At 39.7% G+C, this 20,718-nt stretch overlaps 1 protein-coding gene across 1 annotated transcript in view; it reads left to right on the top strand.

Moving 5' to 3' along the window:
- The window catches only part of KIF4A (kinesin family member 4A), a 79,963-nt gene extending 59,421 nt beyond the window's left edge, over nucleotides 1-20,542 (top strand). Inside the window, exons 16-26 of the mRNA XM_032474673.1 lie at nucleotides 2,609-2,764; nucleotides 2,860-2,960; nucleotides 6,641-6,770; nucleotides 7,903-8,073; nucleotides 8,473-8,580; nucleotides 9,586-9,663; nucleotides 10,020-10,118; nucleotides 10,653-10,835; nucleotides 17,627-17,743; nucleotides 19,363-19,485; nucleotides 19,760-20,542. Coding sequence (XP_032330564.1) covers nucleotides 2,609-2,764; nucleotides 2,860-2,960; nucleotides 6,641-6,770; nucleotides 7,903-8,073; nucleotides 8,473-8,580; nucleotides 9,586-9,663; nucleotides 10,020-10,118; nucleotides 10,653-10,835; nucleotides 17,627-17,743; nucleotides 19,363-19,485; nucleotides 19,760-19,963 — 1,470 coding nt within the window. The 3' untranslated portion in view covers nucleotides 19,964-20,542. The remainder of the gene's footprint in view (nucleotides 1-2,608; nucleotides 2,765-2,859; nucleotides 2,961-6,640; nucleotides 6,771-7,902; nucleotides 8,074-8,472; nucleotides 8,581-9,585; nucleotides 9,664-10,019; nucleotides 10,119-10,652; nucleotides 10,836-17,626; nucleotides 17,744-19,362; nucleotides 19,486-19,759) is intronic.
- Nucleotides 20,543-20,718: the final 176 nt, after the last annotated feature.

Here is a 20,718-nt window from a genome sequence, read left to right as displayed (position 1 = left end):
GGCATAAACACTAAAAATTAAGTTCTCTTGAATAATTGAATTACCATTATGAAATGATCTTTTTTTAATCTTTGATAATATTCCTCTTTTTCTTCCAGTTTTATTGAGATATAATTGATGGTATAGCACTGTATATGTTTAAGGTGTACAGCATAGTGATTTGACTTACATACGTCATTAAATGATGGTCACAATAAGTTTAGTGAATATTCATCATCTCAAATAGATACAAAATTAAAGAAATAAAAAAAATTTCTTGTGATGAGAACTCTTAGGATTTACTCTCTTAACTTATATATAACATACAGGAGTGTTAATTATATTTATTATGTTGTACATTATATCCCTAGTATTTATTTATCTCATAACTGGAAGTTTGTACCTTTTGACTGCCTTCATCCGATTCCCCCTTCTCCCACATCCCACCTCTGGTAACCCCAAATCAGATATTTTTTTCTGTGAGTTTATTAGTTTGTTTTTGAAGTATAATTGATCTACAGCACTATGTTCATTCCTGTTACACAACATAGTGATTAAATATTTCTATACATTTAAAAATGATCACCATGATAAGTCTAGTTAGGATATGTCACCACACAAAGATATTACATAGTTATTGATTATATTCCCCACACTGTACATTTCATACCCTTTACTCCTTTATTTTGCAACTGGGAGTTTGTACCTCTTAATCTCCCTCACCTATTTCTTCCCCCCTCTCCCATCCCCTTCCCCTCTGGCAATCACTTGTTTGTTCTCTGTAGCTATACCTGTTTCTGTTTTGTCATGTTCATTTGTTTTGCTTTTTATTTTTTTTTTTATTTTTAAAATGATTTTGTCTTGCTTTTTAGATTCCACATATAAGTGAAGTCACACAGTGTTTGTCTTTCTCTGTCTGACTTATTTCACTAAACATAACACCCTCCAGGTATATCCATGTTGTCGCAAATGGTAAGAATTCATTCTTATGGCTAATATTCCATTGTATATCCATACCACATCTTCTTTATCCATTCATCTATTGATGGGCACTAGGGTGCTTCCACATCTTGGCTATTATAAATAATGCTGCAATGAACATAAGGGTGCATATAACTTTTCTAGTAAGAGTTTTTGTTTTCTTTGGATAAATACCCAGGAGTGGAATTGCTGTATCATATGGTAATTCTATTTTTAATTTTTTGAGAATCTCTATAGTGTTTTCCATAGTGGCTGCTCCAATTTACATTCCCACCAAAAGTGCATGAGGGTTCCCTTTTCTCCACATCCTTGCCAACATTTGTTATTTGTTGTCTTTTCGATAATAGTCATTCTGACAGGTGTGAGGTGGTATCTCATTGTAGTTTTGATTTGCATTTCCCTGATGAGTAGTTATCTTGAGCATCTTTTCATGTGCTTGTTGGCCATCTGTATATCTTCTTTGGAAAAATGTCTATTCAGTTCCCTCTGCCCATTTTTAAAAATCTGGTTGTTCATTTTTTTGATGTTGAGTTGTATGAGTTCTTTGTATACTTTGGATATTAACCCCTATCAGATATATCATTTGCAAATATGTTCTCTCATTCAGTTGGTAGCCTTTTCATTTTATCAGTAGTTTCCTTTACTGTGCAAGAGCTTTTAGTTTGATATAGTCCTCTTTTATTTATTTATTTTTTTTGTTTTCCTTGCCTGAGGAGACATATCCCCAGAAATATTACTAAGACTGTTGTCAAAGAGCTTACTGCCTATGTTTTCTTCTAAGAGATTTATGGTTTCAGGTCTTCCATTTAAGTCTTTAGTCCATTGTGAGTTTATTTTTGCGTATGATGTGAGAAAGTAGTCCAGTTTGACTCTTTTGCATGTAGCTGTCCAGTTTTCCAATACCACTTATTGAAGAGGCTGTCTTTTCTTCATTGGTATATTTTTGCCTCCTTTGTCATAGATTAATTGCCCATTTCTGGGCTGTTATTCTGTTCCATTGATCCATGTGTCTGTTTTTGTGCCAATACTATACTGTTTTGATTACTGTAGCATTGTAGTATAGTTTGAAATCAGGGCACATACCTCTAGCTTTGTTCTTCGTGATAATCTTTGATGTGAATTCTATATTATTTGATATTAATATATCTACACTAGCTTTCTTATCATGGTATATCTTTATCCAAAAGTGAAAGTTTTCTCAGGGAAGGTTAATTTTTTAAAAACTGAATTAACCAAAGTTAATTTTGTTTGCCTTTTTAAAAATTCCATTAATCTATTTTAAAAATTAATAATGGTTATCTATTTATTAAATGGAACAGATAAATCAAAATATACTTCAGTTCTATATTATGACTTGCTAAGGACAAAGGTTAAGGAGAAAATGGAAACAGTAAAGACAGAGTACATAGAATGCTAGGATATCTGGAAAAAGATTTTCCACAGAAAACCTGTTTCTTATAACCCTTTGGAATATTGCTGTTAAAGGCTCTTAAAGAACTATTGGGATTTTGGGTGAGTGTAGGCACAAATGGAAATCTCACTTCTAGTTACTTGGGCTCTGTCAAGTGAAATTAAATCTGGAACTTAATCTAGCCCATGGGCCAGAGATTCCTCATCCCTAATCCAACATCACTGATTTATCTTCTAGAGTTGGCTAGGAAATGAAATAGAGGTTATGGTCAGTACTGAGGAAGCCAAACGCCATCTGAATGACCTTCTTGAAGATAGAAAGATCCTGGCTCAGGATGTGGCTCAACTCAAGGAAAAAATGGAATCTGGGGAGAATCCACCTCCTAAACTCCGGGTAAGACTCTGCACTCCCCAGAAGCCCTCACTACTTTACTTTGGAGAATTACTTATCTTTTAGTACTTCACCCTCATTCCCACTATTCTTTACAGAGGCGTACATTCTCACTTGCTGAGCTGCGTGGTCAAGTTTCTGAGTCAGAGGATTCCATTACAAAGCAGATTGAAAGCCTAGAGACGGAAATGGAACTCAGGTAATTGGACTTTCTCTAAGGCATTATAAAAATTTATGCCTTGAATCAAAATAGAACCTATCAATCAGTGATTCAAAGGTTTGTTTTTCAAAAGCTTTGGGATGTTGGAGAAAGTAACGATTTTTTGAACTGTACACATCACTAGACGTGTTAGATACTTTTTCCCGTTGGGTCTCTCCCCATGAGGTATATCTTATGAGGTAAATATCATTCTTCTCGCTTTAGAGATCTAAACTAAAGTTCAAAGACCTTAAGGAATTTGCTAAAGGTTAGACAGAGATGGGATTCAAAACCCAGTTTATCTGATTCCAAAGCCTATGCTCTTTATAATACATCACAAGAACTGACTAGAAACAATACTTTAAGGAAACCCAAGAAGTAATACCAGCAGAGCAACAATCTAGGAGGAGGAGAACTTTAGAGATCAGCAGCAGAGTGAATATAATAGAATGTCGAAGTAAAATCATCATGAGCATTAAAAGAGATTAGTAAGTAAAGTCCACAACACAGTACCTGGCATATTAAAAGTGCTTGAGGGGAGGGTATAGCACAATGGTAAAGCGCATACTTAGCATGCACCACGTCCTGTTCAATCCGCAGTACCTCAATTTAAAAAAGAAAAAAGTGCTCAATGAATGCTCTTCTGTTTACTCACTATTATTGTCATTTAAGTATCTATGACATCTAGAAGGAACAGAACTTTGACAGATATTTTATAGTGTCTTGGGATAATAGAATTTTATTGCCCAGAAGACCTTAAAGATCATTTAATTTGTGTTCAGCAACACAAACTAGCTGTGTATCTTTGGGTACATCTTTAAGTCACTCAGTATTTGAGTTTCTGCTTTTTACTGCACTGGATAAGTTGGGATATATAGAAAGAATAGAATAGATGACATCCTCCTTGCTCTCGAGTGGAAATAGTATAATGACTCACAGTGGTGTGTTGGAATTGTTAAAATTTCAGGAATGTCGTAAACTGTTGATAGCTTACAATTGGTTATGGTGAGAGTATTTACACTACAGAAAGCAGGAAAAGCTGTAAATCAGGTCTGACTTTTTAGGTGCTGTTAAACATTTACCTGCATACCACTGTGCATAAGTAAATGATTATGTAAATATAGGGTAGGTGCCAAGTAGAGGGCAATTAGACAGAGGTGAGTTTAATCAAGGGAATTGCCCTAAGGGTGATGAAACTTAAACTCAATTTTGAAATAGCAAAGGGGCATGAATTATCAGAGAAGACAAGAAAAAGCATTTGATAGATGACAACTCGAGTGTTCTGACCCACCTCTTCCAAAAAGCCTTCCCTGACTCTTCATCCCTCACTCATTTTCCTCTTCTCTAAATTCCTTCAAAACTTACAGTGCTCAGTCATGTAGTATCAATGATATATATGTTATATTTATTAACTGTTTTCATTTATTAGTCTTGTCAATCTAGGCAGATTGCAAGATTGTTGAAGGAAAGGACTATATATTAGACCAGGGTTCTCAAAGTGAGGTCTACAAACTCCTGGGTGTCTCTGAGACCCTTTCAGGGAGTCTATGTGATCAATACTATTTGTATAATATTAAGGCATTATTTGCCATTTTTTTATGTTGACATTTGTCATGATAGTGCTAAAGCAACAAGAGAAAAAACTGCTAACACCTTAGCTTGAATAAAAGCAGTGGCACAAACCTGTACTAGTGGTCATTGAATACTTTACCACCACACACTCTCAGGATTTTTTTTAAACTCAGTTTTACTTCAGAATAGCTTTGATAAAGCAGTAAAATTTGTTAATTTTATTAAATCTTGACCCTTGAGTTCAGATCTTTTTAATATTCTGTGTGACAGACTGGGAAGAGCACATAAAGCACTTGTGCTGATGCCAAAGATGATGTTCGTCTCCAGCAAAAGCATTTGTGCGATTATTTGAGGTGTGAGCTCAACAGGCCTCTCTTTTCTGTGAACATCGTTTTTACTTGAAAGAACGACTAACAGACAAACTATGGTTATTCAAACTTGGGTGCTTGGCAGACGTTTTCTCAAAAATGAACAGAGTGAGCCTGTCACTTCAAGGAAAACAGCTGCCAGTGTTTGTCACCAAAGATAAAATTTGAGCTTCCAAGCAAAACTTACAATTTTGGAAAATGTGTATCTGCCACCGTAAACTTGACAGTTTTTTGTAACTTTTCTAATGAGACTGATATTAATGATAGTGATTTTTTTATTCTGTGTAATGAAATGTGTTAACATTTGAAGGCTCTACATGACTTGATGTTGTCCAAATGACAGGTTACAGAATTATGTGTGATTAAAAGATCCATTCAGATTGCAAGTAACCACATTTCAACTAACTTTTAAGGAACTTGCTGGGTTTTGGTGTGGTCTCAAAGAAGAATATCCACAATTATCTGAAAAGACTATTAAAATTCTACTCCCTTGTTCAACTACCTACCTATGTGAGACTGGATTATATTCATTTCCATCAACCAGAACATGCCACAAAAGATTGAATGCAGAAGGAGATGTGAGAATAGCTGTCTTCTATTAAACCAGATGTTACAGAGTTTTGTAAAAATGTAAAACAATCCCACTCTTCTCACTAAAAAATTTTTATTTTGGAAAATGTTATTTTTCATAAAATATGTTAATATATAATGGGTTATTATAATTTTTAAGTGAATTAAAATTTTTTCCTCACTTTTTCTGTAAGTATCTATAGGTGTAACATATATGAGCAGAATTTCTTAGAGGTCCTCAGTAAGTTTTAAGAGTGTAAAAGGTCCCGAGACCTGAAAATTTAAGAATTGCTATCTTAGTGAGGAGGGCTTAGCTCAGTGGTAGAGCATGTGCTTAGCATGCACGAGGTCCTGGGTTTAATTCCCAGTACTTCCATTCAAAAACAAACAAACAAACAACTTACCTAATTACCTCCCCCTAAAAAACAGCAACAAAAAAAACAACTATCTTATATTATTTTAGTATCCCTTTTCTTTATAGTCCCTTACATAGCACTGCATGTTACGCACTTGCCAGTTTACTCCCTCTTACTGGACGTGTAGCAAATTTGAGAAGGAAACTATTAATGAAACTGAAATATTGTGTAGATCTTGGTCTCAAGCCATATTTGATCATGAACTATCTGGAAGCTCTAACCAAGGTCATAGTATCTAGTTTTCTTAAAAACTTCTCAGTCCTGTGGCACCCCAAGATACCCTCTCACAACACCATCCATAGGTATCAATTTGGTGTTCGATTCCAGCAAAGAGCATCTACCTGTTTGTTCTTTTGAGATTTTTTTCCTTCAGGTCTCTAACCTGAATCATGTCCTTGCGTGGGTGAGCTACCATATCACAATTTGAGCTTATATGGCCTCAAGAGGAAGTCACATTATAGTCAACGCACTACAGCAAAAGCCTCACTAAAACAAGTCTTTCTAAGTCCCACTATATAACCCACTAATTTTGACCAGTCTCTAATAAAATGAAAGCCTTTGGATCATCTTAGAGTCCCTTTGTAACAGGATTTGAGATACTGCATAAAATCCTAACCAGATGACTCAATCATTGTTTAAATGACGTTTAACTGATACCTCTTCCCATAAGACTACTTGAAGTTTCTCCTCAGAGCTCTTCCCCTCTCCTTGGTGTTAAGGCTACTAGCAATAAGGCTTGTTTCTTTCCCTGAAGGAGTGCTCAGATTGCCGACCTACAACAGAAACTGCTGGATGCAGAAAGTGAAGACAGGCCAAAACACCGCTGGGAGAATATTGCTACCATTCTGGAAGCCAAGTGTGCCCTGAAATATTTAATTGGAGAGGTAAACATCACTCTTCCTATTAACGATTAGGGGTCTGGCTTGGTAGGTTGAAATAAAATGTTAGCCTGGAACACTGTCATAGCGTTATTGCCACTTTTTGTGGTAGAAACCACAACAACACTGACATTAGAGAAATAGTTTCATGGGTAAAGGTTAGTGTGAGCAAGTACAGGCCAGTCACTTAGAAAAATATATGACGTGCAAATTGATACCTGTCATGTCTGGCATATAATATAGCAAGTGCTCAATAAATGTTCACTGTTATTATTATGAAAAGATCAGGAGGCCACTGACCAAACATAAACTATTATACTGTACTTCTTTTTAAAATACCTGAGAAGTATATTCAAAAATATTAAGACATAATCTAGGAAAGAGAAAACCCTTGACATGTAAAGATTCATCTTAAGAAAAATCCATCTTCACTAACCTTAAAATAATGTATCATCTTCCATTGTCACAAGAGGAATTAAAGTTGATCACCTCTAGTGACTGAGGCATTTTCACTTGAAGCAAACATACAAACTCTGACTCTGCAAGTTTGAGCAATGCTATCCTGTATACATTTTTGTGTTGGGTTAGCAGATTTATCCTACTGAGGAAATCCCAATTAGTCATGTGAACACTGGTATTTATGATTGGCTAGTAGAGAATATAAAACTAGGCCAGCATAAGATACTTATGCTGAAGAGGCTTGAAGAGGCAGAGCTGCAGTCTCAGCTAATGTGTCTTCAAGTTCCAACATGAACACAAGACATTCTGAAATGGGACATAATTAACCGTAAGGGTGTGTCCTATGGATTTCTCTTTAAAATTAAAGAAAAACTTCTTGAATATCAGAATTTGGAGTTGTCAGATACGTTTGTGTTAGATTTATTCTAGCCTTGAGGTAGAGCAAGAGGTCAAATGACCTTAGCGGTGGCTTCTAGCTCTAAGATAGATCAACAGATCTCAACTACCAAACTCTTAGCTTGGATAGTATTGTTGCTGTTCAATGGTAGAATCCATATGACATGAACTTAGATATGAAAGAACTTTTGTCAGGCCATTTCGAGAAAGCTGACATTTTCCTGCCTGATGAATGGGAAAAGGTGGCCATTCTCCAAATAAACTGATCTTTTATCCCTTCCAGCTGGTCTCCTCCAAAATACAGGTCAGCAAGCTTGAAAGCAGCCTGAAACAGAACAAGGCCAGCTGTGCTGACATGCAGAAGATGCTGTTTGAAGAACGAAATCATTTTGCTGAAATGGAGACAGAGTTACAGGCAGAGCTGGTGAGAGTGGAGCAACAGCATCAAGAGAAGGTAAACTGGCAAGCCAAGAAGCTATGCCAAAAAACAAACCATCATTGCTTTTTGTTGTTAGTTGAAGAAAAATAGTGGGGAGGGTATAAAGTTTCCTTCAAAAGACCATGTAGTCTTCTCCAATTTTTGCAAATAAGAAATCAGAAACAGAAAAATGACTTGTCTAAGTTTACATATACCAGTGACAATGGTTGTTAGCCTCCAACTTTAATACCAAGATGAACATGCTGATGACATTTGTGGCTGTGCTTACCACTTCAAGCCATGAGAGCAAAAGAGAACAATTTACTTGGGAATCACAGAAGAATGATCTGGATGATCTGGATCAGTACTTGGACTAAACCAAAATTACATTCTCCTCTTACTCCTTTGGCACCATTGGGTTGTCTCTTTGTCTAGGTGCTGTACCTCCTCAGCCAGCTGCAGCAAAGCCAGATGGCAGAGAAGCAGCTAGAGGAGTCAGTCAGTGAAAAGGAGCAACAGCTGCTGAACACCCTGAAGTGTCAGGTATGGTGATGAGGCAAAGGTCTCCAGAGATGGGGTCCACAGGCCTGACTGAGAGTCCTGTCTGGTTTAGACCATTGTATTTGCAGAAAAGAATAATGACCTACTGAAAAAGATTTATAATGGCAGCCTCTATCTATTGCATTATTAGCCCTATTTGATCAATTTCGGGATACTTAGGATTTAGCTAGACATAGAATAACCTCCGTTTGGACACAGAGAAGACAGTACAGATTCCATACCAGACTTTGAGGCCTCCTGGTTCTTTGCCTCGGCCCTGAGCTGTAAGGAGTTGAGAAAATTAAATCATCCAGTAGAACCCTAGGGGCATTTAGTTGTCTCTTCCTGTACCTGATCTGAGTTGAGACCTGATGTATTTGTAAAATGCCTGGGGTCTGAATTTCTTCCAGAGGCTGGGAACACCACACCCTTTAGTAGAATGTTAGAACACTATTTTATCCAACTTAGAATCTCTTCATGAACCAGCAGTCTCTAAGATTTCCTTGGCACCTCCCATCGAAGATATAACCAAACTTGTTAAGGTCTATGTCGTATGCATGAATCCAATTGTCTTAAGTGCCAGGAATTTTCATCAGTCTTATAAGAGTAGCAAAAAACTGCTTAATCTGCGTTGAGAAGGACAAAAAGCATCTGTAGACTTTAGAGACACAGCTAACTCTCTGTGTGGGTTTCTTTATAGGCATCCTGATGTGAAGAAGGGATATGAGGCTAGAAAATAGAAAAGAATAAGAAAGGCACGTAGGGCAGAGCCCATGACTTTTGCGAGTGCTATCATGGCTGCTTGGGAGCGTTGGACTAGAGGTGGCATTCAGGACACCTAGAAACTGGTGGGAATCAGGCATTTCTCTGGGTGCCAGTGCCTGCTGTGCGAAAACCATCTGCTGCCAGCAACTTGGCAGTAGTATGTTTTTATCTCTGTGAGTTGTTTGGTAACTCACATGTAGTGCCCAAAATAACCCCACCTATCACTGCACTATCTGGAAATAGGATGAAGAACTTGAGAAGATGTGGGGAGTGTGTAAGCAAAATCAGCAGCTTCTCCGAGAGAACGAAATCATGAAGCAGGTAGTATGGCTTCCCACCCATTTCATAAGCCCTGGGAGACCCTGTTGTAACTGAGGCCAGTGCTCGGGAGCAACCCTGAGTATAATGACTTGGCTCTATTTTATGAGGTCTACATCTAGTTTCCATGTAATATAGTCATGTGCATTTCAAATTGTATAAACACATTTTTAAATTTGCTCTTTTCTGAATCTAATACTGATCTGGTAAAGTGGGAGTCCTTCAACTTACTTTACTATTACCCTGCCTCACTTTGCTACAGCTTAAAATTAAGCTAATTTAGGAATCTTTATGTTTTAGCTATGAACACTCCCAGAAGCTGCTCTGCAATATACACTTTGTCTCTTCTTTTCAAATAGAAATTGACCCTTCTCCAAGTAGCCAGCAGACGGAAATCTCATCTTCCTAAGGATACTTTTCTATCTCCAGACTCTTCTTTCGAATATATCCCACCTAAGGTAAACTGCTCATTGCCTGTGATACCTTCGCATAGCCAAAATTTAGGGTGAGTGTACTAATAAAATCGCCTTTTAGAAGAGGTTGAGGTTAAAATTCCCAAATTCTAGCATCTCAATTTTCCTTAAAGTCCCAGAGAAAATCTTGAGGAAAATCAGCATCCTTCCTCCCTAAGAGGCTGACTTTTGGCCATGTACAGGCATTGTGTAACACAACTGAGGAGGAGGAGCCTGAGAAAAGAACAGTGTTCAGCTGTCCATCCAAAGATACTCATCAGATCATGAGGCCCTCCCTCCTCCCTCAGATGGCTCAGCCTCTGTCTCTTCAGTTTCTATTCCTTCAAAGACTCGGTGAGGCCAAAGGCTAAAGCAGAATTTCTTCTGATTGGTAAAGCCAAGTGGGGTATATTTGAGGGAGTCTGAAATCTCTGCTCTGAGAATATAGCTGGCAGCAGCTACTTGGGAAGATATGATCCATGTGTTGTTGTTGTTGTTGTTTTAATTCAATAACCATCCCATACATTTTTTTTTTCTTAGCCAAAACCTTCCCGTTTTAAAGAAAAGTTCCTGGAGCAAACCATGGACATCGAAGATCTAAAATATTCTTCAGAACATTCTGTGAATGAGCCTGAGGACAGTGATGGTGATGGTGGTGATGGGGATGATGAGGAATGGAAGCCAACCAAATTAGTTAAGATGTCCAAGAAGAACATCCAAGGGGTAGGAGGCAGCTCTCCTCTCTTCCAGGGATTCTAGTCATTAATCTTCACTGCGAGTGGGAATGTAGCCCCAGACCCTACACCTCGGCCCCTGGGGCTAGTTGCGAGGGCTGCCTGGGTGCACAGGGTGGTTCTCTTCATGTCTTCACGTTCTTACCAGTCTAAACAGGTGGTAGTGTTCTATACCGTTTCATTGAAACTGGTTCCAGTGTGATCATAATAATCCTTCACATTTTATAGCACTTTACAGTTTATAAACCATTCTCATATGTTACCTCTTTTCACTGTCGTGAAAAAATCCAGTGAGGTATCTATTATTTGAATTTTACAGATGGATCTGAGACACACGGGAGGGAAATGACCTTGCCTAATGTCATAAAACCAAGTGACAGTCAGGACTTGAAACCAAATATTCTGACTCCAAGTCCATTTTGTTTCTACCACATCACAGTCATGTCAGTAAAAATTACAGACCAGAAGCTGAGTGGGAACACACCAAGTTAAGGCTAGTTAGTTAGTTAATCTGACTTTGAGGCATGCTTTATTTACTTACACAATGACAGTCCTATATAATTATCCAACCTAGATGTTTTATTTTAAAACATTAACTTCCCAGGCACCTACAGTTCACCACTATCCCAACTGTGCCCTGCAGCCACATACCACTTAAAGAGAACACTTCACAAATTACCTTAGTTGGATTCCTGGAAGGTTACTCGATTTCATTAGCTGATAGCACACTACATGGGGAACTGAGCCTTGTAAAGCCACAGCACCAGAGAGAAGCAGGTCATGAGGAATAGATAGTTGTGGTGGCATTAAGCATTTCGAAGGTCATCAGGAATGCAGCATACCATGTGCTCTTAGTGGAACTAAGAGCTCATCCTTAGCCTCAGATATCTTACAATCTAATGGGAAAACAAGGCAAGGAGATAAGAGCACATCCTAGAACCTCAGCATATTCCTCTCAGAGAGTTAGACTGAGGGGGTTTTAAGAGTGACTATAAAGCCAAACCAAGTAGATATATTTTAAGAACATGCCATGAAAGAGATGACATGCTGTGTTATAAGACAGAAAGAAATACAGTCTTGGGAGCAACTGGGAGAACATTTCTGGCACAATGAATAAGATATTGTGAAGACTTGGTAGTAGAGGCAGTGGCAGGACAGAGTTGGGACCCCGAGAGAAAATGGAGCAGAACATGTCTGACATTCATTCACTTACTCAACAAACATTTATGGACTGTCTACTATGGTTGAAGTGCAGGGCATAAGCTGAATGTTGATAAAGAGGTCAGCCAAGTAATAGGAAGCAGAGGTGAGAAGTACACACAGAAGCAAATGGTAGAGGACCTAAAGACCCTGGGATGGAGTTTCCAAATGGGAAGCAAATATGAGTATACTTGTCCTCAAGGAAAGCTTATCATACAAACACACTGTGTGTGTGTGTGCGTGTGTGTGTGTGTGTAATAGCACTGTTGCCTTAAGCTTAGAAAGGAAATAGAGAAGTAGAACAAAAATTGCAAGTAAATAATATTTGCTATCAGTGATAAATCCTATGTCTAAAACACTGAGAGGATTCTTTTCTAGGCTTTTTCCGATTTCTCTAACTTGAGAATAGAACTGACTTTAAGGGGAGCAAGTTGGCACACAATCTAGTTTCTCCCTTTCGGCAGCTTCGAAGTACATGGATGCTGTGACTGCCCTTTGATCAGACTGTTCGTAGACACATCAGCTGTAGCCCTTGACGCTTTGCATGAAGGCCATCCTGATTATTCTTGCTTCAACCCAGTTGAAGCGGGCTGGTATTAATTACTAGGTATCTGCAAAGGAGACTGCAGCAGGCACCAAATGATGACTTGTCCGAAGCTAATGCTGAAAAAGTAGGTTTCCTCATTCAGCTGTGTTTCCTATATGTATTAAGGAGATGCTGAGGGATATGCCATGCACTATAGTAAAGAAAAAAGTGATAGCTTAGAAGCCAGGTAGACATGAGTTCTAGTCTTGACTTTGCCACTGTTCAGTTGGATGACCTTAAGCAAGTCACTTGATCTCCCTGGGCCTCAGATGCCTTATTTCTGTAATGAAAGGATGAGACTAGAATAGTGATATATAAGGTCTCTTCCAGCACTAATACCCCAAGTCAAAGTAACAGTCAAAATTGTATAAAGGGGTTTTGTTATTGTTGTTTTTAATAAATGGGTTTTAGTAATACCACCTTTATATGGTGTTATGGTATCTGAGAAGTTAAAAGGAGTATATGCAGAAGCACCCTGTGAAGGATAAAATATCATGCAGGTGTTGTTATTAAAGCACTGTATGCATTTTTACAAATATTCTTATTTGTCCCCTTTGGCAGAAAATAGGAAGTAGGTATTCTGGCCTCTAGTAATGAAAGAATGGAGATGAATTTGGGTGGAGTGACTTGTCCAAGGTCATGCCAAGTATTCACTATAAGACTAGAACCCAAGTCTCCTAATTCCTAGCCTAGTATTCTTTATGTTAAAATTTTTACCACATCATGTCATTCTGAGATATAATGCAACACTGAAATCAGTGCTAAAAGAATTACAGACTCTAAAGAAATAATTCTCAACCCCAGCTGCACATTAGAATCCCCAAGGGAGCTTTTTAAACACAGGGAACTTGGGACCCCACCCCTAGATATTCTGATTCAATTGATCTGAGGTGGGACCTGACCTTTTTGAAAAGCTCCCCAGAGATTTATTCTCTGCAGCCAGGGTTGAGAACCACTGGCTTAAAGGAACCCCAGAGGTCTTTCATCTCTACTTCCCACACTATATAAAGAATCTCTATTATAGTGGTTCTCAATTATGGTGTTGGGACATGCTGGTGGGTTGCTAGCAGTTGTGATACACAGCACATGTACGCACATACACACACATACCACATACATCATATTGAGATTATGTCTGTGGCAAGGTCTTGCTCCTTCTCTTGTTCTGATCTGTGTCCTGGTGTGAGCAAATAGTATGAAGTTATAACTAGTGCACATGGCATTCATGTGAGTACATCTGTCATGTATGTCATGACTATTCTATAACATTACTACCAGCTATTTACCTAGCCTCTGCTTGCTTGAAAACAAGCAGTCTAGTAGGGGGAAGCTCACAGTCGCACGGGGCAGCCCATTGTATTCCAAGTAACTGTTAGAAAGTTGTTCCTTCTTGAGCTTAAGTATGCTTTCCTATAAATCATCTCAGTGAGTCTTGGCTATAAGTCTAATAGTTCTTCCTTATGACAGCCCTTCAGGTACCACTCTCATCTTATTATCCCTTTGAATAAAGTAAAGACACGTGAACAGGGTAATGTAGTGTTTCTGAGGCATACAGAGAAATGTGTAAATGATCAGAGGACCATACTCAGCTTATAGCAATCGATGGATCAGTGTCATCCTGGTGAGGTGTCTCTAGGACATGTCATAGAAGTCTGTCTTTTGTTCTGTCTTATTCAAAGCAGCAAAGTTTTTTTTTTAATTATATCCAGTGTTGGCAAGGGTGACTAAGATGGGCATTCCTGTCTATTGCTGTTAGGAATGTAAATTGGTATATCTTTCTGGAAGGCAACTTGGAAATATGTATCAAAAGCCTTTAAAATGTTCCTGTTCTTTGGCCCAGTTATTATAAACATAGGAACTTATACTAAGGAAATAATCACTGATATGTAAAAAGATTTACAAATCTTTTCTGAGCGCCAAACTATGTATCAGGCACTGCTTCTAGGTTCTGAGGATACAATAAACAAGACAGGTAAGATCCTTGGCCTCATGAAACTGAAGACATTCTTGTGGAGAGAGACACATAGTGAACAGAAAAACGAAATAATTTTAGATAGTGGTAAGAGAGAAAAAGAAAATATAGTTAAGTTGTAGACAATGATGGGGTAGTCAAAGAGTACTTTAGAAGAGTGCTTGGGAGAGGCCTCTCTGAGGAGGAGATACTTAAGCTGAGATCTGAACAAAGTGAAGGACTAAGCCAGGAAAAAATCAGAAGAATGTCAGGAGAGAAAAATCAGGAAATGGAAGCAGTAAAGGCAAAGGCCTCGGGTCAGGAATGAGGTTGGCTTATCAAGGAGCGGCTGAAAAGGCCAGTGGGCTGGAGGGTATTGAGAAGTGGGAGAGTGTTGTACAAGGTCAGGTCAGAGGGGTAGTCAGGGGCAGGTGTGGAGGGCCTTGTCACTCATGGTAGGATTTGGATCATATTTATGTACCAGGATATTTGCTGTAACATGATTTATAATGGCAAACAATTTCTCTCAAAACAGTCTTAATAGCTAACATTAGGGAACTGGTTGAGTAAATTGACATTGCCACGTGATGAAATACTCTATACAACCATTAAATATTAAAAATCATGCTTTTTATTTTCAGATTTTGTAAAGTAACACATATTATTCTCATAATCTAGGGGGGAAAAGATGTTTAAATGGTTTCTTCTACCTTCACAACCACAGAACAATGGTAACGGTTGTCATATGAAAGAGACTTGAGGGCTTGAATTGAACTGTAAAGGCGGTACAAATCCACAAAGAAAGGACAAGGGGAAAAAGCTACTGTGATTTTAGGACTCATTAACAGAACTGTTGAGTTCATAACAAGGGAGGTGTTTGTCTCAACCTGCTTCATGATGATCATACCACATTTAGAAAGTTATGCTTATTTCTGGATGTCACCATTAAAGATGAACTTGGACAAATTGGTGTATAGCCAAGATGATGAGGATTCTTGGAAACCATGTCATGTGGCAAATCACTGAGGAAGAGAAATATATTTAGTTTTGAGAGGATTTGGACAGGACGGGACTGGGGAGTGAAAATGATGCTCAGAGTTTGAACAGCTATGCTGTGAAAGTGGGGTTAAACTCATTCCATGTTATTCCAGATGGCAGAATTGGGTCCTGAGGTCAGAAGTTACATGGAAACTATTATCACCTCAGGATAAATAGAGCTTTGGATAAGACCAGGGATGTTAGAGAGGGACTTCATATATCAAATCAGGCTTTAGATCATCACTGAGGCTCTACTGACTCTAATCCATCGTTCTGTGAGCTCTGCCACCTGTGATTGTTCCAAGCCAAGCTTTCCCACTTTCTTCCACCACTTATAACATCACTTCCTATAATGCTGGTCACCTGCCCCTTTTTTTGTTTAATGTCCTCTTTGTTAAACATATATGCCCAGTGAACTCCTGAATGTGTGTGCAAGGAAACATACTTATTGATGAAATGGGCTTGATACATGGAAAGCACTTATAATGGTGCCTGGAACACATTACTGTCAGCTAGTACTACTGCAGCCTTGTTGGTAAGTGTGAAATATGGCCCTATGAGGAGTATGGATAAATTGTGGCATGTTCATAGAGTCAAAGAGTGAAATAGGAGCTACGTGCATCAATGTATAATCTATATGTAAGGTTTCAAATGTATATTAAGTTTCAAAATGTGTAAGATAATCTCTTATTTTTTAATAAAAGCTCATACGTAGAAAAAGACCTGCATGGGAATAATAAGCACCTAATCTAAGAGACTGCCCCTGGGAGGGAAGGAGGTGAATGGGATCAGGAAAGGGAAGGCAGGAGGCTTCAGTTATATCTGTATTTTACTCATCAAGGAAGGGTTGGGGATGTGAGTGGGGTTTTTTCATTGTCTCTACTTTTTAGATGCCTAAAAAAATTAGAATGCCCTAAAATAAGGTACATTATTTCAAATGGGGTCTGACAGACCCAGGGTATAGTGAAGCAGTCACTCCCTGTGATTTCTCAACTCCAAATTTCTGCCTGACTGATTGGCTTTTTCACAGCCATTTCACACTGTTGACTCATGACCTTTGCTGATACCTCAAATCACCAGGCCCTTTTGGCACAGAATACTTTTAAGCCAGATCCCCCCTATGTTATATTTATATGGCTGATTTAAGAGAAACTTAAATGCCAGGCTTACATTTATCCCCATTATAACTTATTTTTCTACTTTCAGCCCATAATTCCAGCCTATCAAAATATTTTTGAATTGCAATTCTGTTATCTTACTTATTAATCATCCTTCCAGCTTTGTGTCATCATTACAACTGATAAATATGCCTACCTTGTAGACTGGTTATGAGATTCAGATGACATTTTGCATCTCTATATATGAAAGTACTTGGAAAACTGCAAAGTGCTATACAAATGTGAATGATTTTGTTTCATATCACCAGTGATTTATTAAAATGTTTAATGATTAAACTGCTGAGAGCAAAGCCCAGGCTGACACTAAACAGACTGTAGAACTGTGAGTTGGATGAAAGTACAGCTGGGCAGATCTAAAGATACTGAGTAACTATACTCAGTCCTTAGATATACCTATCTCTGCTACCATCCAGCTCACAGTTCTTCCACAAAATTGTCATGAGAATCTTTGTCAGTTGCCCTGCGTTATTATGAGATCCCTCCAATCTGTCTTTCAAGTATACTATCCAAAGTGTCTGGCATGACTTGTTCTTAGAAAACCTGTGGTGGTTCTTGGTGATCATTGTTTCACTTAAGAAGAGAGGACTGATAGGGGGAGGGATATCGCTCAGTGGTGGAGCGCATGCTTAGCATGCACAAGGTCCTGGGTTCAATCCCCAGCACCTCCATTAAAAAAAGAGAGAGAGATGACTGAGGAGATGGAAGCTTGGTAAAGTTGATGATTACTTTCCATTTTTTCCAGAATGGCTTGCAAATGAAGGGGAGGTACTTTAAACTAGCCTTCTAACTCTTTCAGTAACGGGTCTTTCTACAAACCTGTTTTGCAGTGTTCCTGCAAGGGCTGGTGTGGGAACAAGCAGTGTGGGTGCAGGAGACAAAAATCAGACTGTGGAGTGGACTGCAGCTGTGACCCCACAAAGTGTAGGAACCGTCAGCAAGGCAAGGTAGGATTGGTGCTGCTGTCCCCTCACTGTCCCTCCAGATCTCCCACCAGTTTCTGCCTTTTTCTTCTACCTTCCTGAAACCTGGAGTCTCCTGTGCAGCCCTTCCTAGCTTTCTTCCCTCTGCAACCAGAAAAAGACATTTCGCTTCTCAGTCCGTCTTCCTTAATGCTGGCCTGTCCACACAACCCCTTCAGAAACCACAGGCCTTCCCAGGAGATTCCCAGATATGCAGCTCTCCACCCTCAGCCTTGGCTGTACAATTTCTATACAGTTTGTAAGGCGGGAACAAAAGACAGGAAAGCAAGCATTTACACACACACAGACACGCAAGATCAAACTAGTCCAGAGGCTTAGCTGGAACCGTAAGGGCCACGTGCTGAGGTAGCAGCTTCTAGGAAGGAAATGAATCCTTCTAATATCTTGAGATACTAGTTACTTAGACCTTTTCTGTGGGAACCAGCTATTCCATGGCTCTAGGAAAAGACCCACAGGAACTTGGTCTTTTCTAACAGTCACTGTATTGAGCCAAGTCAACTTGTAGCTGTTCTCCTTATATTGCTCCCAGGAATAGCAATCTCAGGGAAACAAAATGTATACTGAGAAGGGCAGCGCCAAGCAGGCCGGATCCCCGTACTTGCCTTAGGCCTACCTGTGCCCAGGGCGAAAGCTCATTCCTACTGCTCTCTGTGTGATACATAGTAATTCTAGCAAGACGAGTTCACCATTCATTTCTTGAACATCTACGTGGGAACACTTTTGCCCTGGGTCTTCCATTTGAAAGACTTCTAAGGTTGATAATCATTAGAGGACTAAAGTGGCAAGCTAGAGGTCAGGCTAAGAATTGTAGAAGTAGCATTGTAGAAGGACCTTAAATAGTCTCTATTCCCATGGTTTTTTCAGTTTGGGTGCTAGAGTCCTATAGTGGCTCCATGGAAGTGCTTCCGGGCGGAGGCATGTGGCCCAATTTAGTTTGACCCCATGCCAACCAAAGCAACTTGCTCCTTATGTCTTTGTATATTGAGTTTCCTCTTAGAATTTCAGTTGTAAAACCACTGACCTAGTCCAGTACTTTGATTTTGTACAGAAGGAAACTAAGGCCCAGAGGTAAGCTTAAGTGACTCACCTGATATTATACAGCTGGTCATGACAGGTAAGATTAGACCTCAGGCTTCCTTGACTTTTAATCCAGTTCTGTTTCCATGACAACAGGCTATAATTCTACTCCAGGCTCTACCAAAGTCAACTTGTTACCTAACCAACTTCTTTTTCTTGGCCTCAGTTTCCTTCTTTGCAAGAAAGGCTAATATAGGCAGCATCCTGAAGAAATGATAAAAAGGATATTGCAGACTCTGAAGTGGAGATTAAGCAAAGAAATGACCAACACTTGGCCTTGTTTTAAACCTTGCCTCGTGATGTGTCCTGTCCGCTCTCCTACCCAGTCCTTTGCCTTCAGAGGCTGCCTTTGAGCATTGCAACCTCCCCATGCAGGGTCACCCTAAGACTTGCTTAGATTGACTGACGCGACCCTCTGGGCTGGTACCTCACTGGTTGAAGGGAGCAGACTGATTTTGTAACCCTAGTACCGGAATTTCTAATATGCCTGTCTGCTTGCTTCTCAGGAGAGCTTGGGCACTGTTGAGCGGACTCAGGATTCTGAAGGTTCCTTCAAACTAGAGGATCCCACAGAGGTGACCCCAGGGTTGAGCTTCTTTAACCCTGTCTGTGCCACTCCCAACAGCAAGGTATGTAGGCTAAAAGGCACGTGTTTCCAAATGTACGAGCGTCCGTCTCTGCATTAGAACTGACAGAGCCATGGGAGAAAAGCAGGCAAAGGTACAGTCATCTTGCTGGGAACTGGAATCAGGTGTAGGCCAGAGTCTGGTTTTTTCAACAGAGCCATCCTGGAGGTCACCTTGCGCTACCGGGAGTGTGCTAAGCATTTGTCGTGAGTAGGCTTCACTGAGCCTCTTCTGTCCCTACCCCAGATCAAGTCATACCTATCTCTGTCCTCCCTAGATCCTGAAAGAGATGTGTGATGTGGAGCAGGTGCTGTTAAAGAAGATGGCTCCAGCTGCTTCCTCCCTTGGCCTCTCAGAGTCGAAATATGTAGCAACAGAATCCCATGAAAATAAAGCTCCAGGGAAGAAAAAGAAACGAGCTCTGGCTAGCAACACCAGCTTCTTCTCTGGGTGCTCCCCCATTGAAGAAGAGACCCACTGAAGTTGGACTCAGCATCTCTGCCCCGGTCTGGCTTGAGAGATGCTTTCAGGTTGCAGCCTAGAAGGGGTTTTTTAATGACTCCTCTTGATTTTCGGGTTTCTTGCTGTTGAAAAAAAGGAACAGTGTGTCGGTGTGTCACTGAAAAAGAGGGAATCTTTGTTGGATGTTGGCAACTCCGTCTCCAGCCCCCAGCCCCAGACTACTACTGTCTTCTCCAGAAGGGTGCTAAGCTACCTGCTGAAGAGAGAACCAACTGACCTTCCTGATGAGTCGTCAGGAACCAGTCCCCAGTACAATCTAGCTCTTTCTTGTGAGCAGTTAAGGCTGTCTCCCAGTAGAGGTGAGGCTGAGTCTGTCTTATCTCTAGGTTGTCTCAGCTTAATGGCAGAGCCTGGCCCAGGTGGGAGGCCTGGCCCAGATCCCTCACCCCACCTCCAGAATGGGGCTGGGAATCTTTTCTGTCTTGATGTCTCTGGGTTTTACGTGTTTTAACAGTAACCTCAGTTGTCTTTCATGTTGCTAAGGTAAATGAAATCTTTTTAAATGTTAATGTTAAGTAAATAAATAAATCTTGGTCCATCTGCTGTTTGGAAAGATTCTTCTATGCTAGAAGGAGAAATACAATTTCAGTCAATATTCCTAGGCCCCTGGCAAAGCTATTAAGGAGAGTCAGTGCAAGTACCTACGCCTCCCTGCCTTGTAGCAGCCCTCTTCCCCCGAAGGGAAGTCATGTGCCTGCTCTGTTATCTCACAAG

The sequence above is a fragment of the Camelus ferus genome, chromosome X, assembly GCF_009834535.1.
Source record: "Camelus ferus isolate YT-003-E chromosome X, BCGSAC_Cfer_1.0, whole genome shotgun sequence".
Lineage (NCBI taxonomy): Eukaryota > Metazoa > Chordata > Mammalia > Artiodactyla > Camelidae > Camelus > Camelus ferus.
This window is presented reverse-complemented; position numbering and strand designations above follow the sequence as displayed.